Source organism: Mya arenaria, chromosome 15 (assembly GCF_026914265.1).
Source record: "Mya arenaria isolate MELC-2E11 chromosome 15, ASM2691426v1".
Lineage (NCBI taxonomy): Eukaryota > Metazoa > Mollusca > Bivalvia > Myida > Myidae > Mya > Mya arenaria.
The window spans coordinates 1,602,020-1,629,782 of record NC_069136.1 but is presented as its reverse complement, the minus strand read 5'-3'; the positions used below and the strand labels follow the sequence as shown (position 1 = coordinate 1,629,782).

Below are 27,763 nucleotides of genomic sequence, written 5' to 3'. Positions count from 1 at the left end.
TGTTAGGACTCAGATCATCACTAGAGTTGAATTTGATCAAGCTGACCTACTCTGTAGAAAACTCCCCCAAAGAGCCCCAAGTACTGACTAGGGATTCTGTAATGTCTGAATACAAAGAGCTTTTCCAGGGAGTTGGGGAAATTCCAGGGTTTGCGAAATTACACCTTAAGGAAAATGCAGTCCCCGTTGTGAACCCCCGCGAAAAGTGCCCGAAGCTCTTAAACCACGACTTAAGGACGAACTCGACCGCATGGTCAAAGACGGAATTGTCACTAAGGTCACCGAACCCACTGACTGGGTAAATTCGATAGTTTTGGTAGAAAAGCCAAAGACAGATAAACTTAGGGTTTGCATTGACCCAAAGGCTCTAAATGACTCAATCCGTAGACCGCATTACCCAATGCCGACTTTAGACGACGTGACGTCAGAGCTATGTGGGGCTACACATTTCAGTATTCTAGATATTACGCATGCGTATTGGAGTGTCAAACTAGATCACGAGTCTTCCCTACTTACAACGTTCAGTACGCCTTTCGGCAGATATAGATACCTAAGGCTCCCATTTGGCATCACATCTTCAGGCGACATATTTCAGCAGAAATGCAATGAAATCTTTGAAAACTTGCCCGAAATTCATGCCATAGTAGACGACATTTTGATACATGGTCGCTCACGGTCAGAACACGACGAAAATTTGCGAAAAGCGCTCAATAGAGCACACGAAATAGGCATTAAATTTAATCCCGACAAATGCGTTATCGGAGCGACAGAAGTCCCTTTCTTTGGTCACGTCATTTCTAGTCATGGCCTCAAACCCGACAATGCCAAAATAGACGCCATTGTGAAACTCAAAACGCCGGACTCCCGCGCAGAGTTAGAAACATTCCTCGGCATGGTCAATTACTTGGCCAAATTCGCGCCAAAACTCGCTGAAACCACATCCCCTCTCCGGAGCCTCTTGCAGAAAGATATCGAGTTCTTTTGGGATGAGCCGCAGACACGCGCGTTCGAAAAGGTCAAGGAGACGATAACAAGCTCACCCGTTCTAGGTTACTTTGACCCAAAGAAGCCCTTAGTCTTAGAATGTGACGCATCACAAAACGGGCTCGGATGCTCCTTATGGCAGGACGGTAGGCCCATAGCATACGCTTCAAAAAGCTTAACTAATACTGAAAAAATGTACGCAAACATTGAACGCGAACTCCTTGCAATCGTGTTTGGTTGTAAGCGATTCCATCAGTTTACGTATGGTAGACACGTAATAGTTCACAGTGACCACCGACCGATTTCTGCAATAATGAAAAAAACCCTGTCGGCAGCCCCTCCCAGGCTTCAGAGATTGCTGCTATCTCTGCAAAAGTATGACGTAACAGTAGAACACGTACGCGGAAAGGACATTCCCGTTTCTGATTACTTGTCAAGGCACTCAGTAAATGAAACTTACCCGACACTGATTGAAGGTTTGGACACACACGTCCATTCGGTTAAAAGACAGCTTCTTGTAACCGACTCACGACTTGAAAAAATAAGACAGGCTATTAGAGACGATCATGACATGAAAGTATTGAAACGGACTATACTACAAGGTTGGCCGGAATCGCGGTCAGACTGCGAGTCCGCGGTAACCGATTTCTGGAATCACCGGGACGAATTGTCATTCGAAGATGAACTATTTTTCAGAGGTCAAACACTCCTCATTCCAAAATCCCTGCAAGTAGAAATGGTTAAACAGGTTCACACAGGTCACCTAGGTGTAACCAAGACTTTACAGCGCGCCAAAGACTGTTTGTTTTGGCCTGGCATGCAAAGGCAGATCACAGAACACGTGTTGCAATGCCCTATATGTTTGACTCACAGAGATTCAAATACGAAAGAACCCATGATCTCTCTAGAATTCCCAGACAGACCGTACCAAGTTTTGTCAACAGACTTGTTTCATTTGGACGGCAGAGACTATCTACTTACGATTGATCATTATTCAAGATTTTTTGAAGTTGACCATTTGACAAATACACGATCTAGTACGATTGTTCACAAACTGCAGGCACATTTTGCTCGCAATGGAATTTGCGATGTTTTACATAGTGATAATGGGCCTCAATTTTCGAGCTCAGAATTCGCTGATTTTGCAAAATCATGGAATTTCAAACATCAAACGTCTTCACCTCTTCATCCCCAGGGTAACTGCTTGGCTGAACGCGGAGTAGGTATTGCGAAGAAAATTATGAAAAAAGCAAGAGATAGTGGTCAAAATGTATACCTTGCTTTATTAGAATATAGAAATACGCCACTAGATTGTGGATACACCCCTGTTCAACTACTTTGTAGTCGCAGAACCAAATCAGTTTTGCCAATCACAAACAAAGCTCTATTGCCCCAAATAGTGAATGCTAGCAAGGTGAAACAGACGGCTATTCATACAAAATCGAAGCAAAAGCAGCATCACGATTCATCATCAAGGCAATTAAAGCCCATATCCATTAATGACTCTGTTAGAGTTCAAACAGGAAAAATTTGGGTTCCTGCAAAAGTCGCGCAACAAAATGGACCGAGGTCATTCACTGTACAAACACGAGATGGAAAAATTTACCGCCGAAATCGCAAAGTTCTACATAAAACAAATGAAATTGTGTCAGACATTCTGCCTTTAGATTACAACATTTCGGCTAGCTCTCCGATTTCCCCAGATGCGCCCCAGTCGGTCAGCTCAGGTCAAATTCCGACTTCAAGCAATTCAAACAGTGAATCAGGCTCCCCTTATGTAACACGGTCTGGCAGATTTGTGAGAAGGAATGTGCGCAACTATGATCAGAAATGGGTTAACCACTAATCAGCGATCAAATGCTGATAAGCACATTTTCCTTTACCTGTGCTTTGAACAATGTAGGAGCAGTGGTTAACTAGCACGATTTATTGTTTTTACATGTAATGTATACAACTAATCCACATTGGTATTAGCATCTCATTTTGTAATGCAATAACTTCTTTTATTCCGGAACGAGGAAGATGTTCTATATCTATGGAACGGACTATAGATAGACTGACCACGTGATTGGCCAGAGCCCGCGGAGCCCGGCACGCTCCAGCGTCAGTCATTAACTATAGCTCGATAGGATAACATGCAACTGTAGATTGTGTATTAAACTGTTAAATAGACATAGCCTTTTGTACTTGCCTTCACCCTTGTGTTGACTTTACATTAGCACTACTACAAATATAAAACAGTCTTTATCAAAATGGGCAAAAACTCTGGTCTGATGCTAGCTGTGACTTTCCAGCGGAAACTCCCGACCGACAAGACCGGAGATTCCCGACCGACTAAGCCACCAGCCAAGCCAGCCGCACAATCGATCGCATACAGCGTGTATAAATTTCTTTGCAGCGTGACCCACGCGTTAGTCATTTCTAGACTCCAGTTGTGTCGGTGCTTTGTTCATTATGGGGTTAAGCTGGATTTTTGCTTCGCTTTTGTGTAAGTTTATTCTTTATTGGCACCGTAAACTATTTATTGGTATGATAGATATATTTCAGACTTGTTTTTAGCGTTTTCAGGTGAAGGAGAATAAACGGCAATGTATAGATAAGCGTTCAATTGGTATAATTTATAGGTCACACTGTGAAAATGTTACTTGCTCTTCGGAAAGAAAAACAGTTTATGAGCATGGCAGCAACACATTTTAATACTAACTTCTTTGCATAACATGTACAGGAATGTTTTAAAATCTAACATACCTTCGTTATTTGTGCAGCCTTAGCCCGAAGGCATATACATTCATATCTACATTAGACCGTCACACGTTCCTATTTAGTTCAAGGTAAAGCGAGATGCTAAGTATTTGAGATATGACTGATTCACCTTAGTTCGATTTAACCTGTAAGTGAAAATGTAAATCTCTATCGTTTTCAAACAGATGTTTTTCGATCTCCTTGGTTTTCAAATAAAATAAGAAATTGCCACAGTAAGCGGGTTCATGTTTTGCTTTGGTTGCTCCAACTTTAGTTACATGAATTTTACGAACTATTAAACGCTACTAAAAGCACTTCCTTACAAATATTTACACGCACGCTTTAGTGATGCTTATCTTAAATTAAGGTACATATTCGATACAGTTCACTACAGTAAAGGCTTAAACGATGTTATACCCATGCTGCACACACTCCTGTAAAATTGCATGACCTTGTTTAAACTCCAACAAAGGTGTACACTAATGCGATAATAAGGATTACATGTCTGAATGTGAATGACTCGGTCAGTTGGGTCAGTTTTATTGAACTCCGCCGCATTGGCCGCTCGTTGACCCAGACAAACATACCGCACGGCCGAAATCGATCTTCATATTAACGGCCTCTGCCAGACTAGCTTGGCTTACAGTCAATAAGGTCACGCTTTACTGAGTTATGTTAGCGTGGAAGTTTTTACATAAATGCAAGATGGTTTTAATGTGTCCAAAATTAAGGAGTAGCAGATTATCTAATTTACGGACTCGCATACTACACGTGATATTCAGCTTAATCGATGTCCGCAGTTGTATTGATTTAAATCCATTTTGAACCAATAGGATCGCAGTATTTTTTCAAAATGTTTGAATTCTTAATTCCATACCGGTCTACAAAATTGTACTATGAACACGTGCTTAAAGGGTTTTTAAGATATTTTGTCAGCAATCTTTAATCATTGGTTTGCAGATATATACGCAAAACTTGCTCTTTACAAATCAAAAAGTTATAAAAACGGTTTATTTGTGAGAGTGCAGCTTTAAATCACGATACCGCTGACGACTGTGACACCGGTAAATACAGACAGTGCTTTACGTAGATGTATTCATATATAAATTATGTATACGAAAGCATGCCAACAATGTGAACTACATCTAAAAAGCTGGTGTGGTGAATCCTACAGTTTCGGTCAACTGCCTTGAAGGCTCAGCTACATGCTATATTTGTGATTATGTTAAGCGGGATTGTGTACTTTTAAACCCATAGTTTTAAAACTTGTTTTATGTTATACGGTCAGCATTTTTATTCATTAAAAATATATCATTTGAATATTATTAGTAAACCAATTAATGCCGAATGTACATGCTATACTCGCATGTATGGAATAAGCTTTACCTTGTTAAACAGTTTGGTTGGTAATACACTCAGACCCCGTTAGCTCGAACTCCCAGGGACCGGCGAAAATACCTCGACTCTCGGGAAAGTCGAGCCAAGCGAGAATACTTACATTCAGTATAAAGAAATCGGTCCTTTAAATCAAATTCGAGACAACGATAATTTCTAGCCAACGGGGTTCGACTGTAATTCAATCTTGTTTGCATCAGTCGGCCGTTTTAATGTGATGACTAAACTTTATTGAATTATGACTAAACAATTATTTTGCACACGTGCGATACTGCAGGCCGCCATTTTGATTCGTCACCCCTCTTATCCGTTGGAAAAGTAGAAACAGTACAGCAACTGCACAAAGGATAGGAAATATCAGAACAGAAATCGGCTATTATCCAAAGATATATAATTATATACTCCCAGCTTGCCGAAGATGGTCGAGTAGTTCCGATTGGTAATCGACCTTAACACATGAATCTTCAGAGCTATTGCATAATTCTTATTTCTGAAAGTATTGATGAACATTTAAAATAGATATGATCTTGAAATTCCTACCTAGGATTGGCTTCTAAGAACATGAGATATTAGATAAGTAATAGGCTAGACCCTTGTTAGCTGCTTCCAGTGATGCATTCTTATAAATTCACGTTCATGCACGAGACGCTAACGCAAGGCTGCTTTGTAGCTGGTAAATGTTCAATTGTCCTTATCCGTCGCCATTGGGCATACCAGTCTCCGACAGGCCGTCTCCAGTGTCAAGCCGGAGTCAAAACATCATTCTTTAAAACATGTGTTACAGTATCCATAGAATGCCATTTACTAAGATTTGTCATTTGAAAAATCACTTATCTAAACTGCACGAACTCGCCTGTTTTCCTCAAGCTTGGTTTATCTCTATTTTATCTTTAAATTATGGATCAAAACGCATTGTTATAGGACATATGGGGAGAAAAACAACACAGGTAAAAGCATGGTATAAATGCTTACAATGTTTTACGCGCACGTCAGTAATTTGTTCATCATTATGTCCTCTACATGTTTGTTCTTCTCAACAACAATGAGCCAGTCACGTCAAGTCAAGTCAAGTCAAGTCAGACGTTTATTCTTTCATACCATATTGTATGGCAAATGAGGTATATAAAACATACACAAGACTAATGTTGATGTTAGGCATCAATGACGCGGCTGAATGGGTTTTATTGAATATTAATATATATCTATTTATGTTCATGAAATATTCTAATTAAGATTCATGAATATTAGACCAAACATAATGCCTCTAGTGTGTTCCAGATTGGACCTAGTCACCTAATTTTTGACCCCATGTGACCAACTTTTACAAGCGGTCGATCATAAAGTCATTTTACAATATATACAATTGTTAACATTCCGAATAAACACGGACATAGCCGAACTATGACGGTTTAATCAACTTTCTAGATCGTAGTTACTCGGTCGTCTCCGGCATGCGTAAATTATTTAGACTGGTACTTGCATTATCACCGATAAAATTATCGGTGTCGGGTCGATTAGGCCGAGATATCATTTCGGCCTGATTCTTTTCGGCCTACTTTTATTCATTAATGTTTGGTGTAAATCGTGTGAATTACTTTTTGAACTTTTATTTTATATCAGTTAAATTTAAATTGTGGTAATTTCGTTATTGCGACTTATTTTTGTTAGTAAAATCGTGTGAATTAAGCTTTGTACTTCCATCTTATATCACTTAAATTTAAAATGGTCAATTAATGTCGTGTTAATGCACTTATATTTGTTTTCAAATGCATAATTTAAACTATTATTCACAATATGCCCGTAAATTCTCACATGCTTATTTACAACCAAAGCGTGTGTAATACACTGTATATAAATCGTTTTCACAGAAAGTAAAGTTCTAAAATAACGAACTCGTATGGCCGGCGACCAGTCAATACAAAGGCTGTCAGACTTTTCAACCCCAAGACTTTTCAACCCCTTTGTCATTTGTGAAATCAAAGACTTTTCAGCCCCTTTGTCATTTCAACCATTAAAAGTGCTTAGACTTTTCAACCACACCTAAAACAAAGACTTTTCAACCCCTAATAAACGAAGACTTTTCAACCCCTTAATTTCTCACCTTTTTAAGAACAAAAAAACTACAAAGAGAAAACAATTTATTTATTTTTTATTTTTTACACATAAAATTTTAATTATGTTTCTTATTTGTCAGATTAAAAAAATCAGGACATTCTAATATAAAGTGGTATATATGTAAAAAAATGCTATAAGCATTGTATTGTCTTTTAATAAATGCAATTTAAGAATGGAATGAAGGTCGCACATCCATTAATGGGCTTCATAACACCTTTAATTGAGGTTATAGTAACTGGAAAGTGACAGTTAATTAAGGTTGTAATACCCTGATGGCCATCATTCCAAACAGATGAGCAGCTTGATAGATTTTGTGTATGATTTTCCGGATATAAAACCAAAGAAAAAATATATTTAATTTATTTTTACCCCCAAATTTCAGAATTTTTAGATAATACATTATTAAGAACTAAAATCAAACTGTAATGAAATAGCAATATGGTACTACAAAAACAATGTTTCGACTGTTGACCTTTTTTAAAGGCAATGAAAGTTTTATAAATGTTCAAGTTGATGTTTTTATTGGCATTGTACAGGCAAAATAAGGAGAATGTTTCGTAAATCCTTCTTTGCATTCATTTTCTTTTGCAATTATTCAAATTTGTTACTTTAAAAACAAGAGTATGTTCATAACTTTGTACATCATATATGTGAATTCGCTAAGATATAATATCCTTTAAAATAATACAACAATTGCTCGGGGTAACCAAGCAACAAAATCTTACTTTACTGTACCATTGTTAATGTTCGGGATATTTAGAATATCGAAAAACAGTAACCATCAAGTGCTTAGTAAAACAAGGCAAAGAATTTGTAAATTTTATCCAATACTTTGGAAAAAAGCGTAACAAGTTGGACAAACAAATCTTTAATTGTATTTCAATAACAATTTGTTAAGTTTCTTGCAAAAAAAACAATGAAAAAGACAACACCTGGCTGACAAAAATAATAGGGGTTGAAAAGTCTTTGATATAAGGGTTGAAAAGTCTTCAATATGGCTATTAATATATTTCAACTAGGGGTTGAAAAGTCTTTGATTTAGGGGTTGAAAAGTCCAAGCAGGTAGGGGTTGAAAAGTCTTTAAAATAGGGGTTGAAAAGTCTTTGATATAAGGGCTGAAAAGTCTTCAATATGGCTATTAAAATATTTCAACTAGAGGTTGGATAGATAGATTCTTTTATTCTGCTTATTCGTTTAATATGACGTTTTGGAAGTTTTACACGCATCGAAACAGTTATTGACGACAAATTTTAAGTAAAGTTGAATAAGAGTTGATATCATTAACAAATCTTTTTTTTTTTATAACTAAAATTTATCCGTATACACTTCCCCATTGTCAATTGCAAACATGTATCCCTATAGACGCGGCCGCGTCTAATAAACGTCATGGCGGCAGCTACATGTTTAAATTTAGAATGTGATACCCAACATGGGTATCGGAGAGTCATGAACACAAACAAACATACACACATACATACAATTATGAATGTAGATAACTGGAATTTCTTAAAACTAACTTATGAAATAAAGTACATTGTACTGCATTTTCTTAATCCCTAATAAGCATTCATTTATATCGTATCATCATACACACATAACCATTTGTCTTTGATTAAATCACAATACGAATAGCCAACGTTCACGCCTTAAATCATGTCTTAAGTCGGTGTATATGACTCAAGCGAGTGTAAATGGATCCCTATTCGCATTTGTATATGCCAACGAACATCCTCGATGTCCATTTCTGCTTCCTTTTTTCAGGCGTTTTGACGGTGGACTGGTCTCAGGCCGCATGTGACCAGAGCATGGCGACGAGTGAAGCGACGCTGAACTGTATAACCGGTTTCTCCACCTATATCAGCCAGGCATCGAGTTCCATATCGGATCCCAGTCAGATGGCCACAATTTTCTGTTCGTAAGTGATATGTTTGGATACGATGTGTTTAGTCTTTTTCTTGATTAAATACATAATGATTTTAGCTCGTCTGATTTTTTCGACGACAATGAGTCGAAGTGTTAAACTTTCCACCTGGGCCATAACTCGAACATGTTCAAGATAATCTAGTACAAGTACACATGTGGCCAAATCTGTATTTAACTTTCCTTACCGAATGTTACTTGTTCCATTTTCAACCAGGGCGGAGGGACAGAGCGCCATTGCATGCATGTATCCCATAATGGAGCAGTGTCCGGAACTCATGGCGAACATGGGAGATGGGGCGATGACGATGCCCTCTCAGGCGGATCTGCAAAAGGCCTGCACTCAGATGCCTTCCGGTAGGTGTTCATAGGATGAAGTAAGCGGAATAATGTGATATTTCAAGCTACTTTTGGTAGTGCATGTGCTTAGGTTGCAGTCAGTACTTTACGTGTTTTAGGGGGGAATGTTTCGTAGTGCTCGAACCTCTCCATTATTTCGTAGTTTTCAATTTGAGTGCTGAGTCTACGCCTATTGTCTGATTATGTAAGAATTGTAGCAGGAACTATCATAAAAGTTATCTTATTCTTGTAGCTTAGTATTTTACACTTCTGACAGTGTGAAATGTATAAAATTGTGTCAATTGTTATAGGAAATATGTAAGGCCACACCAAATTAATGTTTCGTTCCTCGGATTTTTACCAAAAACAATTGGAGCGAGCGAGCAAAAAATAAAATACATATTGTCAGTTTTTATTTAACCCGAAGAGAGCGAAGAGCGAAATTTTTTTTTTCTTATAATCATTATAAATAAGAAAAATTGTTCAATATAAACCAATTTAAATGCAATCTTGAACTGAACCTGTAATGGAAATTATTACTACTATTTATTCATCCGTGTTTAGTACACACATTATACGGATAAATAAAATTTCTTATATAATTAAAACATATTTTAATACGACAATGATTTATAATAAAAAAAACACATTGCTTTAAGTAAAAAGTTTGAAATGACTTGTATAAATCTTCTTGAATCACTTAAACATCATTTGCAACTGTATTTAGACAAACTTTGGATTGATTTTTCATCCAGGTACACATTCTAAGATAAACCAGTAAGACGCAGTACTTAAGTCAGATTGCGCGAGGACTTTAATGTGTTAAACGGCATCATTTCATACATTGTAAAATACATAAGCGATGCATCATTTTTACCTTGGACAGGCTTTTCATTGACATGGTGTCATCCGTATGTTAGGCGAATACTGCCCTATGTCAAATTGTTGTTCATTCTTCATGGTGAAAAAATGAACAAATATTGAGACGTTTTCAGAAGAATTTCATAAAATAAATTTTTATGAATTATATATGAAGTGATATTTGCATGAACATTCATGACACATTCATAGCTTGTGTTCACAAAATATGGAACAGGTCTTCGTCATTTAAAATCATTCTTGAGCATGTTATTCATGAACATTTCATGATTTCCTTTATTCATGAATTAATCTTCTTATTTTCTGTTTAAAACATCAATACATATGCATTTTAAACATTACATATATACATGTACATTTTGAGCTCATAGGGAATATTTTATGAATAGAAAATAAGAATTGAATCACAGTAACTGAACATTTTTTAATGCAATTGGGCAATAACGTTTATGTTATTTTTATTATATGTTTATTATCACAGACTTTAATAATAAACCTAAAGTTTTCACATCAAACCACTCGGAACTTCTTTCTTATTTCAGTGTCATTTTTAGACTATCTGCGCATGCGCGCAGGTAGTCTTAAGACCACAAACTCCAAAGAACTACTTCTATTCATGTCGTTTAACCCATTTTTTGTCTCAATGCGCTCTATGTTTAGCAGAATGACGTCGAACCAATAAAAATAGATCGGCTGTGTTGCAGTCCGAGTATGAGTTTTTGCTCGTTCGGGTATTTCCGCGCTGTAATTATGCATCCCGGCGTTTAATTTTAGCAGAATATAACTATTTTTAGATCGTTATATTTATCAGATTAATGAGGGTCAAGATAGGAGGCTCTGGTAGGAAGATAACATATTGATATTCACTCTGAGTTTAGCCCATGATGTTTCAGAAATGATGACCGACCACAAGTGTCCCTTCGCCTTCAGGATTTGTTATTATAACCTGACGTGACCCTGAAGCACGCTTATTTGTAATGGTGCTTTTTTATTTGACTTTTATGAGATAAGAAACAAAAACAATTGTCTAAGTTTAAAATAGTTGTATCTCAGGTTTTTCTCATTGCTAATGCTTCAAATACTATACATTGTAATTTACCTGCAACACAATAACAAGATACTATTCATTCTATGATTTTAGGCGTTTATATTTCTAATGAGATGTTTTCATTTTTTGCATAAAAGCTTCGTTCCGGTGTATTCTTGGCATAGTTTTGGACATAAGCCTTTCAATTTATATAAGCACACATGCCCTGATACGACAGTGAGTCATGCATACGTTTGGTGAAGCAAAGTAGTTCGGTTCAAACCTGTTTAACATCCAAAGAGTACGAACCATTCATAACAGCACTAGTACTATTTCTACTAAGGTACTTACATTAAACATTAATAACATTAAATTTATCAGTAAACTTTTAAAAGCACAATCATATTTTCATTCATAAAACAGACAAGTTCCGATAATCTAAAAATAGATTCAACTACATTAACTGACCGGTATTCTAAACATAGTTTCTACATACATCAACTGACCACATGTTTGTCCTCACCGCGGGAAAACGACCATCTGATAAGTTCTGCATTTTAAAAGGTATTATTGCTAAAGTTCTCGTAAAAATAGAATAATTTTCCTTAAAGAATTAAAACGCGTAAGCTCATAAAACTTGTCTAACGTATGCTATCTAATCAAAACACCGAAAAACCTTTAGACGCGATTGAAAAGAGCATTTACTGTAACTTCAAATACATGGGGATACGTCGACTGAAGTGATAAGCTATGTATTTTGAATGGAATTATTGCTGAAGTTATCTGTAAAAAAATGATTTTCCCTAAACAAAACGTGTATGTTAATAAAAGGAAATGATACATATATATGATGAATTGTATTTTCCTATCGTATGGTATCTAATCAAAGCAAAGAGAAACCTTTAGAAACGCTTGAAAGGCGGAGTGCATTGTAACACTAAATACATGGGGATGGGGGATTACGACGATTGAAGTGACATTTACAAAAACAAAATGACACAAGACGCCATAAAGATATAGATATGTTTGTTTCCTCGCCCAGTGTGGGCACAAGCGCTCTCGGCACATTTTTCACTTTTATTTATGTGCCCTTCACCCATTCGCATAGTTCAAATAAAATTTGCAACTCTCACATATTTGCCCGTAGATAGTCTTTCAGCGCCTCAATACAAAACAATACAATACAATACGTAAACATCTACATAATTAAAAGTATATACATGAACGCAATGACTATTTACACAGATAAAACTGTCTTCTCTTTAAAATCAAATTACAGGTTTTGGCAGCAAGTCGTAGCAATGCAGAATTACAGAGTATAAATTTCAACTTTTCAGTATTACTCCTAGTTAGAAATAGGTTATCAGTTTCAACGGCCTTAGCAAACAATGTAACACGGTAATCATCATATGCTCTACACTCAAGGATAACATGAGACTCGTTTTCTACAGTATCACAAAAAGGGCATTTTCTAGCTTCAACCGGTAAGTTTTCATATCTGCCAGTTTCAATTCGTAGAGGAGCTACACCACATCTAACTTAACTCAGTGCCGACCTATGGTGTGTCAAAGTCTTCTGAATATTTTCAATTTTTTATTGAAGAGATCTCTGCGAATCTTGGTTTTTCTTTTGAACAAGCCTGTCAAATTTCACAGGATCTAATGGTGGGCGAAGATCTCCTGAACATATTTGGTTCTCAGGGCCCGGGTGTATTCTTAAAGTGACACTCTTGTTCCAAAAACAGTACATACACCTATCAGACAAACATAAATTTTGAGTGAGAAACCTTTAACTGCTAACTTAATAATTCATTTATGGAAAATATTAATTTCTGATAACACGATTAATTGCTGACGCAAATATATGAAATGATTGGTGAGTGCTTAAAGATAACTGTGATCTACTATCGTCTCATAAGGTGAAAATATCGTGTATCTGCAGCTGTTCTCCAAATTAAGCTCGGTATCCATCATAAGAACCATTGATTCCATCATTTGTTCATCCTTTTTGGTATATTAAAACATTTGTATTAATTGTGTTAAATCGGTTTTGTAAGTAAGAGTGCATCTTTAATAAACACCCATTTCCAGACAAGTTTGCCTGACAGTAAGTGAGTGAGTTTGGTTGCATTGACATGGACACGTTATCTATTATATATATGCTTATATCTACTAGAATTTAAGGACATATTTGCAACCCGCCTGCGTATAGTTTCAGGCCCTTGCATGAAAGCGATGACGTGCGTAGCCAGCGCTTCTCAGGGGGCCAGCATGGGTGTGGACGAAAACTTCATGGCCACAAACAACCTGACCTACCTCCTTCCGGTTATTGGAATGACCTGCGGGTACGAACATTATATATAATAGAAGTGGAAAGGAAGAAAACCTTTCAACATGGCCATTCGTTTAAAGTTGTTACCTGTCAGACTATAGAGTGCAGGGCCACTCATTAAAGGGTATTGTCTGTAAGATCATAGAGCGCCTAAGTACAGGGCCTCTCGTTCAGGGCCGTTCGATCGGTATAGTCAGTCAGATCATAGAGCGCCTAAGTATAGGGCCTCTCGTTCAGGGCCGCTCATTTAAAGGTATTGTCTGTAAGATCATAGAGCGCCATAGGACAAGGCCTCTCGTTCAGGGCCGCTCGATCGGTATAGTCAGTCAGACCATAGAGCGCCTAAGTATAGGGCCTCTCGTTCAGGGCCGCTCATTTAAAGGTATTGTCTGTAAGATCATAAAGCGCCATAGGACAGGGCCTCTCGTTCAGGGCCGCTCGATCGGTATAGTCAGCCAGATCATAGAGCGCCTAAGTATAGGGCCTCTCGTTCAGGGCCGCTCATTTAAAGGTATTGTCTGTAAGATCATAGAGCGCCATAGGACAGGGCCTCTCGTTCAGGGCCGCTCGATCGGTATAGTCAGTCAGATCATAGAGCGCCTAAGTATAGGGCCTCTCGTTCAGGGCCGCTCATTTAAAGGTATTGTCTGTAAGATCATAATGCGCCATAGGACAAGGCCTCTCGTTCAGGGTCGCTCGATCGGTATAGTCTATCGGATCATATAGCGATATAGGACAAGGCCTCTCGTTCAGGGCCGCTTGATCGGTATAGTCTATCGGATCATAAAGCGCCATAGGACAGGGCCTCTCGTTCAGGGCCGCTCGATCGGTATAGTCTATCGGATCATATAGCGCCATAGGACAGGGCCTCTCGTTCAGGGCCGCTCGATCGGTATAGTCTGTCGGATCATATAGCGCCATAGGACAGGGCCGCTCGTTCAGGGCTACTCGATTGGTATAGTCTGTCGGATCATAGAGCGCCATAGGACAAGGCCTCTCGTTCAGGGCTACTCGTTTGTATAGTCTGTCGGATCATAGAGCGCCAAAGGCCAGGGCTGCTCATTCAGCGCCTCTCTATCGGTATAGTCTGTCGGATCATAAAGCGACATAGGACAGGGCCGCTCGTTCTGGGTTACTCGATTGATATAGTCTGTCGGATCAGAGAGCGCCATTGGATAGGGCCGCTCGATCAACATAGTCTGACGGATCATAGAGCGCCATAGGACAGGGCCGCTTGATCAATATAGTCTGTCGGATCATAGACCGCCATAGGACAGGGCCACTCGTTCTTGGTTTCTCGATCGGTATAGGCTGTCGGGTCATAGAGCGCCATAGGACAGGGCCGCTCGTTCAGGGCCGCTCGATCGGTATAGTCTGTCGGATCATAGAGCGCCATAGTACAGGGCCGGTTCATTCTGTCAGGTAAACAGCCACGTAAGCAGAGGACCGCTAGTTTATATATATATTGATATTCTGTCAGATTAACAGCCACTAAAGGACCGCTAGTTTATATATATATATATATATATATATATATATATATATATATATATATATATATATATATATATATATATATATATATATATATTCTGTCAGATTAACAGCCACTAAAGGACCGCTAGTTTATATATATATTCTGTCAGATTAACAGCCACTAAAGGACCGCTAGTTTATATAAACATTCTGTCAAATTAACAGCCACGTAAGTAGAGGACCGCTAGTTGAATGATACTTTCTGTCAGATTAACAGCCACGTAAGTAGAGGACCGCTAGTTGAATGATACTTTCTGTCAGATTAACAGCCACCAAAAGGACCGTTTGTTGGGAGAAACATTATGTCATATTAACAACCATTTATATATATTGTTAGATTGGCAACCGCTTAAGTACAGGGCCGCTTATTTATAGCTTTTACAATTTAAATTGTGACCATATCGGGTTTTATTTGATGGTTAAATAATGCAAATAAACGTATTGCATCGTATTCAGCATTAGAAAAGTGTAAATGAAGTGAAACGTAAGGTCGGATTTCATCTTACGATTCGACAGGATGCACCGTTGACATGATTAAAATATTGAGGATTTGGTTTTAGTCTAACACGGTTCTTTAAGTTCATCGGAAGAAGAACATGTCTCAACAGTTCGGCCCAATATATGTTTGTGCCCGCATATTTATACTTCGTTAATATATCCGTTTTCAGACGTTTAATTTTCGAAAACAATACTGTATGCAACAAATTTATTCATTGATATTTTTTCCTCATTCAAAATAACAGTCCAATGAAGGAGCAGTTCGACTGTATAACACCGGAAGTGGAGGAACAGTGTACAGAAATCACTAACCAGATAAAGCAAATGATCCCCTTGATGAACAATGGCATGCCGGATGGTATCGGCTTCCCCGAGTACGACGTCCTGAAAACGTTAATCAGAACCGGATGCACAAACGTCCCAGAAGGTACGTTAATTGTTACTTCACTGTGTATGCAGTTTATTTTCATTTAATATTCGAAATGTATGCCATTACAATTACAGTATTTACACATACACTGTGTATGACGTCATGTTGAATAATACCGTGTATACAACAATTGGTATGCTGTTAAATGGGAATATATGTTCATTCTAGGTTATTGAATGACATTACATGTAATGGTTGAAATCCAGATGCACTCGCATTTGTTGGTCTAAGTTATGTACGATATGCATTGCACAGTTGAAAAGTTATAATGCTATAAAGGTCTTGTTGTTAATCCCTCGAATTGAAACATAATATGTATAATATACAATAGTTTCTGGATTGTTTTTGACATTTGACTGAATTTTCTATTCAAAACAGACATTGCTACCAACAAATGCGCACGAGACAGATTGGAGTCTGCGCCATTTAAGGAGTGTATGACGAAAGCGAATGCCGACTTCAAAACTCCAATGGAGATGAAGAGCTGCGGGTATGGTTTATATTGTGTATTAATTTTACCAAATTAATAAGTCATCTTGTTTACTAGAGCTATCCCTTTGCCTTCGTTATTCTATTCTTTTAACTTAGTGTGACCTTTTCCCATCGTGACAGTGCATTTTGTCAACCTTAGGTCAATACTGCCGACCGAGGCGTCTTTTTTGAAGCTACAGAAGAAAAGATGAATCATGAATGTATACAAATTTGAAAACAGATATCACTGTTGCGCTTGGATGACCTTGACTGTGACCTTTTTACATACTTTTGCTTTCTTTAAAGCAATACATATGATATGTTGATCATTATTTTTCAAAACTGTACACATGGTCAAAATTTCAGTGATGTAGCTTCCAAAATAAGAAAGTATTCTTCAAAAGGCCACAGTTTAGGTCATCAAAGCAAGACATTAATTACTTTTTTCAAATTGTACACATATATCGAATCTGTTCCGAAACGAAACCCTACATGGCCAAGGATATGAAACAATGAGTGTAAGCCCTAAATGGCCTAGCGTATGAACCAACGAGTGGATTCCTTACATGGCCTAGCGTCTGAAACAAAAAGCTTATAAACTACATGGCCTAGCGTATGAAACAATCGAGTATATACCCTACATGGCCTAGCGTATGAAACAACCGAGTATATACCCTACATGGCCTAGCGTATGAAACAACGAGTATATACCCTACATGGCCTAGCGTATGAAACAACCGAGTATATACCCTACATGGCCTAGCGTATGAAACAACGAGTATATACCCTACATGACTGAGCGTATGAACCAACGAATGTATACCCTACACGACCGAGCGTATAAAACAACGAGTATATACCCTACATGGCCGAGCGTATGAAACAACGAGTATATACCCTAAATGGCCTAGCTTATGATCCAACGAATGTATACCCTGCATGACCGAGCGTATGAAACAACGAGTATATTTCCTACATGACCGAGCGTATGAAACAACGAGTATATGCCCTACATGGTCTAGCGTATGAACCAACGAATGTATAGCCTACATGACCGAGCGTATGAAACAACGAGTATATACACTACATGACCTAGCGTATGAACTAACGAGCGGTCTCTCTATACCCTACATGGCCGATTGTATGAAACAACGAGTGTATAAAACAACGAGTGTATGAAACAACTAATGTATACCCTACATGACTGAGCGTATGAAACAACGAGTGTATACCCTACATGACCGAGCATATGAACCAACGAGTGTATACCCTACATGGCCTAGCGTATGAACCAACGAGTGTATACCCTACATGACCGAGCGTATGAAACAACGAGTATATACCCTACATGTCCTAGCGTATGAAACAACGAGTATATACCCTACATGACCGAGCGTATGAAACAACGAGTATATACCCTTCATGGCCTAGCGTATGAAACAACGAGTGTATAGCCTAAATGGCCTAGCGTGTGAAACAACGAGTATATACCCTTCATGGCCTAGCGTGTGAAACAACGAGTATATAGTATATACCCTAAATGACCGAGCGTGTGAAACAACGAGTGTATACCCTACAAGGCCGAGCGTATGCAACAACGAGTGTATACCCTACATGTAACAGTGTGGTCTGAATACACCCAGCGGAATAAGCTCAGTAAGGAACTTTGAGAGATTCGTTATTGCCGAGCGGTCTCTACTATTCTCCTGTAATGTACCTAGTATAAATTTTCTAAACAGTAGTTTGTTTTATAATCGGGACGTGTGTCCGTGTTTATATTGCTTTCATGTAAAGTGCACCTCTAAGTCGCACAGAGCGCTCGCCATATGCAAATATCGAAAACCACTTTTGGCAGACTGTATTCAGGGAATATTACATCGATAACAAACTATGATTCATCCGACAATTTTGCAGAGTCTATGATTAACATGCCTATTGGGGAAAACCGTTCAAGAGTTTTATACATGTTTATAATTAGTAAATGAATGATTGATGAAACCACGTCTATGCGTTACAGCTTTTAACTAATGTAGTAAACTAATGACAAATGTTGTAAGTGGAAAACAATAAACAAGTGATTTGCCTCTGACAATAATCGGGCATATGTACGTTATTTAGGAAAGCCATCTGTGCAATCAAGTAGCAATCTGGGAATCTTTATAAATGGCAAATAATTTGCTGGAAACTGACGGTCGCTCTATTGATTTCTTATCACAACGCAACACAGCTTTTGACCTAAACTTGTTACGATATATATATGTATATGACACACATGCACACACACACCCTTCTTGCTATGCAGAGAATTTATTTAGTACAAGCTAATTGTACGATCAACATTTTGAAATGGATAGATAAGCCTAATTTCCGTCTGTTCGTAAATCTGAAGTGTTTTAGACTTAAGACTGTTGAAAGCCTTGTATAGCATGGAAACGAAGGTGGCGTTCAAATAACGTCTTTGACAACAGCTTGTCTTTTGTTAAAGCTGCACTCTCACGGATTAATCGTTATGACATTTGTTTTTGTCTGTCTTAGAATCACTCATTTTTTGCTTCTACAAACGAGTGATATAAGACTGCTGTCTCTTGATTTTATTGTATTGATATATGCATGTTTATAGACTTAAATGTGAGCATGTGTGCGTAACCATGTGAAGCTTTAAATTATAGTTATGCAATATATTTATATGTTGATGTTTTTCACGTTGTTTTTAGCTCACCTGAGCACAAAGTGCTCAAGGTGAGCTATTGTGATCAGTCTATGTCCGGCGTCTGTCGTTCGTCGTCCATCGTTCGGCGTCAACAATTGGTTATAATCATCTTCTTCTCCCAAACCGCTTTGCCAATTTTGATGAAACTTCATAGGAATGCTCCTTGGTTGGTGCTTTTTCAAAATTGTTCAAGAAATGAATTCCATGCAGAACTGTTGTTGCCATGGCAACCTAAAGGAAAATGTCAACAATTGGTTATAATCATCTCCTTCTCCTAAACCACTTGGGCAATTTTAATAAAACTTCATAGGAATGATCCTTGGTTGGTGCTTTTTCAAAATTGTTCAAAGAAATGAATTCCATGCAGAACTCTGGTTGCCATTGCAATCTGTTTTTGGCAAATACTATGAAGCTTTGTGCTTAAATATTTGGTGTGTAACATTGTCGATTGGTTATCTACCATGTTTATTCAAATTACGCCCCTGGAGAAAAATTGGCCTCACCCCGTGGGTAACAAGTTCATTATAAATACATTTTGTTAAAATCTGATAGTTATGTAAAGTTTACTCTTGAAGCAAGGGCAGCAAGTCTTGCTATATGGTCTCCCTTTTTGTTGGAGATTCCACTACTTTCTATTTTTAGTAACAAGATTTTAAATTTTATTAAGTCTTCAACATAGTCACTTCTGAGGTAATTATTGTTCTTTTTTTTAGGTTCATAGATTCAAATAATTATTATACATTTTATTCTCTAGAAGAAATTTCATTTTTACAATGAATTTAATAAACAGACTTTTCCATTGAACTTCATGTAGATTGTTGTTCATGCAGATGCTACAATCTTATCTTCTGTGTGGATTGTGTTATTCACTTATTATTTATATAAAGAAAAACTAATTTTAAGCCTAAGAAGGAATGTGATATTGTCCAAGATGGGCCATTGTGATAATTTCATTTGAAGGTGTTGAATGTGATTTGCAGTTTGACTTTTAGAGATAAAGGCACTTTATTGATTTTATTGGATGGTGCACTGTTTGTTGTTTATGTATCTATATTAAAAGTTCGTTTAGTGTGCAAGCAATTTAACTTTGTGTTGTCAGTGTGCAGGCCATTAAACAAAGTCCTGTCACTGTGCAGGCAATTGAACAAAGTCCTGTCAGTGTGCAGGCAACTGAAAAAGGTCCTGTCAGTGTGCAGGTATTTGTACCAAGTGCTGTCAGTGTGCAGTCAATTATCAAGTCCTGTCAGTGTTGTGCGCAGGCAACTGAACAAAGTCCTGTCAGTGTGCAGGTGAGAATCAAATTCTGTCAGTGTGCAGTCAATCATCAAGTCCTGTCAGTGTGCAGGCAACTGAACAAAATCCTGTCAGTGTACAGTCAATCACCAAGTCCTGTCAGTGGGCAAGAAACTGTGACAAGTCCTGTCAGTGTGCAGGCAACTGTGACAAGTCCTGTCAGTGATTATCCAGGCAACATACCAAGACGACGTGTCGAGTGCAAGACCCATGTCCTTACCTTTAAGGTCAAGGTCACGCTTAGTGTTTATTCACAATGGAATGCTGCATATAAGAACATAGAGTATAAGTTGTCATGTCCAGGCTGTAACTTTCTCTTGTATGGACATAACTTAAAATAATTTGCCACATGTGTTTGACATACCAAGACGACGTGTCGCGTGCAAGACCTGTGTCCCTCCCTATAAGGTCAATTTGCCACATGTGTTTGACATACCAAGACGACTTGTCGCGTGCAAGACCTGTGTCCCTCCCTATAAGGTCAAGGTCACACTTACGTGTTTATTCACAATGGAATGCTGCATATAAGGACATAGAGTATAGGTTGTCGTGTCCGGGCTGTAACTTTCTCTTGTATGGACATAATTTAAAACGACTTGCCACATTTGTTTGACATATCAAGGCGACGTGTTGCGTGCAAGACCCGTGTCCCTACCTCTAAGGTCAAGGTCACACTAAGTGTTATTCACAATGGAATGCCGCATATATAGGGACATAGAGTATAGGTTGTCGTGTCCGGGCTATAACTTTCTCTTGTATGGACAGATTTTAAAATGACTTGCCACATGTGTTCAACATACCAAGACGACAGGTCACGTGCAAGACCCGTGTCCTTACCTCTAAGTTGAAGGTCATACTTAGTGTTTATTCACAATGGAATGCTGCATATAAGTACATGGAGTATAGGCTGTCGTGTCCGGGCTGTAACTTTCTCTTGTATGGACATATTTTAAAATGACTTGCCACATGTATTCGACATACCAAGACGACATGTCGTGGGCAAGACCCGTGTCCCTACCTCTAAGGTGAAAGATACACTATGTATTTATCCACAATGGAATGCTGAATATGAGGACATAAGAGTGTAAGCTGTCAAGTATCGGTGGTATTTTTTAATGTTCAGGGGCAATTTGAAATAACTTGCCATATGTATTTGACACGTAAAGGCAAGATCAACTTTTCATGTACTTGTTCATAGGTCAATGTCACATTCGGGGGCATTCGTCACATACTGTGACAGCTCTTGTTCAAAATTTTTTGAGAAACAAGCTATATTGATAATAAAGGTAAACTCTTTTACTCAGGTGAGCGATTTAGGGCCATCATGGCCCTCTTGTTTCTTTTCTTATTTGTGGCCATCTTCTGATGTCAATGTTGGCCATAAGTATGTATTTGCTGTTATTACACTGAAACTTTATCTATGGATCTCTTTTCTGTGTTGTAGAGCCACGGATGCCCGGCTCATGTGCCTCAAAGAATCCGTCGAGAAGCCATGTGGCAAGAGCTATTACACAGCCCTGGCCACCAATGGAGACCACTTTCTCACGATGGACCACTTCACGTGTGACCGTTCCACGAGCGCCGCCCCGGTCGTCCGTCTGTCCGCCGCTGCTTCGCTTGTAGCTTTAGCTGCTGTCCTTCTTTTGTAAACTCGATGGTACATTTTGATATTTGAATACAAAACTGTAGCTGTACTCATACAGTTTTGCAATCTGGTTAAAGCACCATGATCAAGCCTGTATAGGATATATGAAGTTTTTATTTTAATCAGATTGTGCAGTTGTGCATTCAGGTCTTGAAATTTGCTCGTTTCGCCTAGTTGAAGTTTAGGATATGACAATTTGTAACCGTTTATGTACTCTTTATATACTTTGGATCCCTTGTTCAGGATTTTACAATTATTTAAAAGTTACATTCATTTTCTATGTAGTCTGTTATACAATACTTATCTCATCGACGTGATTTCTACATGTATACCGGAAGTCGTGAATAACGTTTGCGGAATAAGAGCCTTACAGATTGAAGTGACATTCCAACTAGGAACACAGAACATGTACAGGCACTCACCAATCGTTTGGAAGAGCTTACATCACTGAGCGAACTTCCGTCACAGCTTCAAATTATTATTTTTAGCAATATCTTCTAGACTTCAATTCCCATTAAGTGGTTATTTGTTTTCCGCGTTGACAAGAAAATGTAAGGATGTATCTTGTTGTTTAAGTTAATGTTATATTGAGGAAATATGAACAGGGCAATATTTCAGATCAATGGTGAATTTGGGATGAGAGTCCCAGTGGGGACATTGATTGAGAGCGGAGAACAAGTGCCTGTATTTGTATACATGCCAGGAGAACTGTCGTCCAGACAAGCTGCAATCAATATCAGCTAATAGTCTGCAAAATTTACTGATGAAACAGGGTTAAAGGTCCTGGCTCAATATAATATTGCAGCTTGACTCAATCTTATTATGGACCGGGGGCTAAATCAGGGTTAACGTTTTTGGAAATATTGATTTTGACTTATATTATGAACCTTTGTGTTTGCCGGATTAATTATTTTTGCTTGTAACGCGTACGCTGTTTTTTAAACTTGTTTTGAGCCTTTAGATCCGTAAGCCTAGATATATTCAAGAAAGACGAATTGGCAACAAATCTAGGTTGCAAACAGTCAGATATAAAATAGTACATACATACTAAACGCACGTAATATTGTTATGTACGTTTTAGTCTAGTCAATAAATTAAGTCACATCAACACTCTTGTTATCTCAGACCAATCTACAACAGCAAACTTTTGAGGTAAATAATAAAAAAATGCAAAGTAGAAGCCTACATTAATAAGATATGTATACGAACGTGATATATTATCATTGCCATATATACGTATATTGCTGCATTTCAGCTACAGTAGTTACTTATTACCTTCCAAGGTGTGATCTTGTCGTATTTCATAACATATATATATATGTGTGTAGTTTATACATTGTATTTTTGAATGAGCGTATTTTAGATGAGATTAATTTTGTTTATGATTGTAGGCATGGGTTAGAAGAATAGCTTTTTAGTATAAGTTTCGTAAAATTTAATGACATATGCTTTTAATTAATATGTAGTGTATACGTGTTTACAACAATGAGCCTTGGTTAAAATAGTTTAATGGAAACAAAACTTACTTTGACAATCTAATATAATTTGTTTGTTGCCTTTAGTGCAATTCGACGTGCATTTTATGTGTAATTTCGGATGATTCACATGTAGTTACTAAAAGTTACCAGGTAGAATGTGCCTTCAACCATCCGTTGAATTTAGTTGTTTCAAAGTTTTCATGGTCAGGGTATTTAGATCCCTGCCGATGCAATGCTGTTTCTTTTTCACCGGTATTCCTTCCAATTGCCAGGCCACCTGTTTTAAGTGTTCATATATGTCACATGCTTATTTTTGTTGTCGTAATAAATAATAAACCATATCGTAATAACTTTGTTTTGTATTTCAACTATAAGGACCAATGGGTATTACGTTTCTCTAAAATCTAGGATGATTTGGTATACTAGCACATACGCGGACATCACATTATATAAAGAACCATAAACTACGGGTTCTGTGTGTGTATATCACGTGATAAATTACGTCATAAATGCTACGTCATAATGCAATATATTGATTCAAATGAAGACTTTATTTTAAACTAAGATAACATTACTATTTATAAATTTATTCATCATATTTAATGAAACATGGCGCAGTCCACGCCGCTTACATATCACTGCCTTCGCTCTTTTACTGGAATTGATTGAGAGTTTATGTTTTTAAACAACTTGGTGACGTATTTTATCACGTGGTATACATACACTGTGGGTTGAAGTAAACACATATAAGCGGGACAAGAGTCCTTTGTTAAACATAATGCCCCCTTACCTAATGTGGTAAATTGAACTCATTTGTAAATGTGTTTAAAGAAAAACAATAATGGTTGAATACTGTTTTCAGGAAAGTGAAGACGAACATTTCAAACTTCAAAGTGTTCAAATTGATTGTTCACCATGACCTTTACCTACTAGCATAACTGCGTATGCTGTTCGAATTGCATTATTAGAAGACGTTGACATCAGCAAATAAACCAGATCAAATGCGCATTTTCTGAGGGAATCAATGGTTGATTAGGCAATTCATAGTTGTAAATAGAGTCCTTACGGAAATCACTTGGTTGCCAATGATTAGTTGTTGCTAGTGTTGGCTTGACCCCAGCGTGACTTTAGTGCGATTTAAATTTTGCTAATATGCCGAAATGACATGAGATATAAAACGACTTCAACTCCGAGTCAAACCTAGATATTAGAAGACTTGTAAATACAGAATGAGATACAAGAGATAAGGGTGTCGTAGCCTACCTCTTTGCTTATGCAGCCGGGGTTCGAACCCGCGACATTCCGTACGCTCTACCACTAAGCTATCTGGGCGGAGTGTGATTCACGTGCAGGCCCACTCGGCGAGTGCTTCAATAAAAGTGTTAGTCATCTTAGTTTTTTAAAGCATAGTGCGCAGACAGAGTGTAATCCTGGTTAGAGTCACCCTGGTTCTTAAATTTGCACCAATGTATAACACTGTCACACGGGACCCCCATTTAAAGTCTCTTTAGGAAAACGATTGGTATTTTGTAATAAGGCGGGGAATCAGTGTACATACCTTTAGTACACTTTAATAATATATATAATGATACATGGATGCATTTGGATGACAGAAATACATGTACTTTAATTATGATATTGTCGAGCGATCCCAGGATTGAAAGGCAAGTGTATCACCACTAGTCGACGGATCTGCCACTCAGGGCAAAAAAAACACTCTTTAAAACCTTATAAACGCCGCGGAGAAGCACACGAGCAAAGCGGTGACTTAATTGGATGACCTAATGCGTTTTCGATTAGTTAAAAAACAAATTTATTATTCATTTACGATCTGCATTCTGATGTGTTAAAATATTTCATATGATTCCTAACCAAAGATGATTCTAGTCTATATGAAAGTGTGAATGAATCATTTAGTTCCAACGTGTTAACGTTGTTTATGTAACATTGTTCCGAAAATATATCACTATGATGCCGCAACTGGTATAAAAAATATAAACACAATAGTAATAACTCTAGAGGCTTAATGAGTTTGACCAAGAAATAAACATGATCATGCAGTAAGAAATGATTTGTCAAGTGAATATATACTATTAAAACTCACTTTTAAACCAACCCTCCCGAATAAAGTAAAAACGTAAATGGTAAATCTCATCAAAGTATGCATTAATTTGAAGATACTTAAGAATGAAACAAATAATAATAAAAGTATAGGTAAACCTCAAGTTCTTCTTGGATAAGGGATCTCGACTCTTTAGACGAAGATACGATTCAGAGTACATTACGCAAAGACGTTTCAAAGATATGATGTAGTTATTGTTTGAAATTATAAAAATTCCCCACACTGTCTGCCTTAGCAAATATACGGTTTAAAATGTGTGATGAAAAGCATCATTGTCCTTAGTCTGTCAAATATACATCATTAAAAATAAAATTAAAAAATTTATTTCCTAAAATCTTCTTTCAAATGATATCCCTGTGTGAAATATTGAAATAAAGTTCTTTATACGCTGAAACCAAACAAATGAAAAACGTATTTAAAGATAACACGAATCTGCAACTGTTTTAATAAAACTTAGAACTGGAAGCCATGTTATGTTAGGACGCCATAATCCAATTTGAATTTGTGGCATGGAATCCATCCTCAAAAACCAAAAGGCAAAGTACTCTTCAAAGTATTGTCATTGTACTGTTTAAGGCTTAAATAGGATCACACCAATTCATTGACATGAAGGAATGTGGACATTGCTCGTGATTTTTGGCCAGTATGTGCAAAACAGATGTAAAAAATCATTCATTACGAAGGAATTGCATAATTAAGTTGCAAAGACAAACAACATAAAAAGTTTGTATATCAGGAAATATCATAACACAATTTGCAGCGTAAATGGCCAAGTTTACTCGCATGTCAATGAATTGGTGTGATCCTATTTAAGCCGTAAAAAGTTTGCCTCCCAAGCCGCTTTCCTATTTTTCTCTGCCCGTCTTGTTCAGTTCTTTTGTAGCGATTTCTAGAGGTTTTGAAGTATTGTCCTCATTTGGGTTTCCTACTCCTTTAGGCCCCTCATCTTCAAATGAATTAATTGGAGTAGCAACTGGAAGTAAATGATTCCTGTTCAATACTCTCTCAACCCCTTCTGGTGATCTAACCCTTAACACCGGAATATCAGCGTTTGGCTTGTCAATCACTTCATAAATACTTTCTTTTCCAAATTTATCTTTTAATCTGTGTGGTCCATCAAACTTAAAAATATTTACTAATACCATGTCTCCCTTTTACAAATTTGCTTCTTTCGCCTTCAGGTCATAATAACACTTTTGCTTCTCTCGTGCTTTATCTGCTGCCTTCCTAGCAAGCTCATGCACTTCTTTTAGTCTTTTGTTCAATTCTTCCACATATTCATTATTATGTATATGCCCTGTAAGCACTTTTGTTTCAAACATGAGATTCACTGGCAAAATTCGTTTTCTTCCAAACATACCTTCGAATGGAGTTATCCCGGTACTTTCATGTGGTATTTCATTATAAGCATATACAAGTAATATATCCTAACATGCTAATCAAAGTTTTATTCATTTGCTCAGTCATTCCATTTTCATTCAGATTATACACAGTTGTTTTGGACCTATTTATGCTTGAAATTTCACATCGATGTCGAATTATTGCACTTTCAAAAGAAGTGCCTTGATCCAAGTGAATTCTGGTAGAAAATCCATACTTTATCACAAAGTTATAATAAAACACATCTGCCACAGATTTTGCTAGTTAATGTTTACATGGATAAGCCTGAATAAAACTTGACAAAATGGTCAGTGACCACTAACACACTCTGATTTCCTCCTTGACAAGGCTCTAACTTCAAAAGAATACATGGCTACTAATTCTAATGGATAACCTGTTCAATATAGATATATCAAAGTTCTTATTTTTTGTTTGTTTCTTGTCAAATCCTATATCTTTTTTCTTTGG

General features: G+C 37.5%; 1 protein-coding gene across 2 annotated transcripts; it reads left to right on the top strand.

Annotated features, from left to right (window-relative positions):
* The first annotated feature begins 3,326 nt into the window (after positions 1–3,326).
* Positions 3,327–24,134, top strand: LOC128220717 (uncharacterized). 2 transcript variants are annotated; one of them, XM_052929215.1, is made up of 7 exons: positions 3,327–3,472; positions 8,998–9,151; positions 9,374–9,513; positions 13,619–13,745; positions 16,012–16,193; positions 16,575–16,686; positions 22,115–24,134. In XM_052929215.1, the coding sequence occupies exons 1-7, from the start codon at positions 3,439–3,441 to the stop codon at positions 22,317–22,319; spliced, it is 954 nt and encodes a 317-aa protein (XP_052785175.1). In that variant the 5' UTR covers positions 3,327–3,438; the 3' UTR covers positions 22,320–24,134. The 2 variants fall into 2 exon arrangements, with proteins under 2 accessions (XP_052785175.1, XP_052785174.1); XM_052929214.1 differs by having other exon boundaries at positions 13,613–13,745.
* Positions 24,135–27,763: the final 3,629 nt, after the last annotated feature.

What these genes read in the sequence shown, in the direction of transcription:
- LOC128220717 (XM_052929214.1), top strand. Translation starts at nt 3,439, where the DNA reads ATGGGGTTAAGCTGGATTTTTGCTTCGCTTTTGT. An exon ending in GATTTTTGCTTCGCTTTTGT is followed by an intron (nt 3,473 to 8,997) that starts GTAAGTTTATTC and finishes TCCTTTTTTCAG; the next exon opens with GCGTTTTGACGGTGGACTGG. An exon ending in ATGCACAAACGTCCCAGAAG is followed by an intron (nt 16,194 to 16,574) that starts GTACGTTAATTG and finishes TATTCAAAACAG; the next exon opens with ACATTGCTACCAACAAATGC.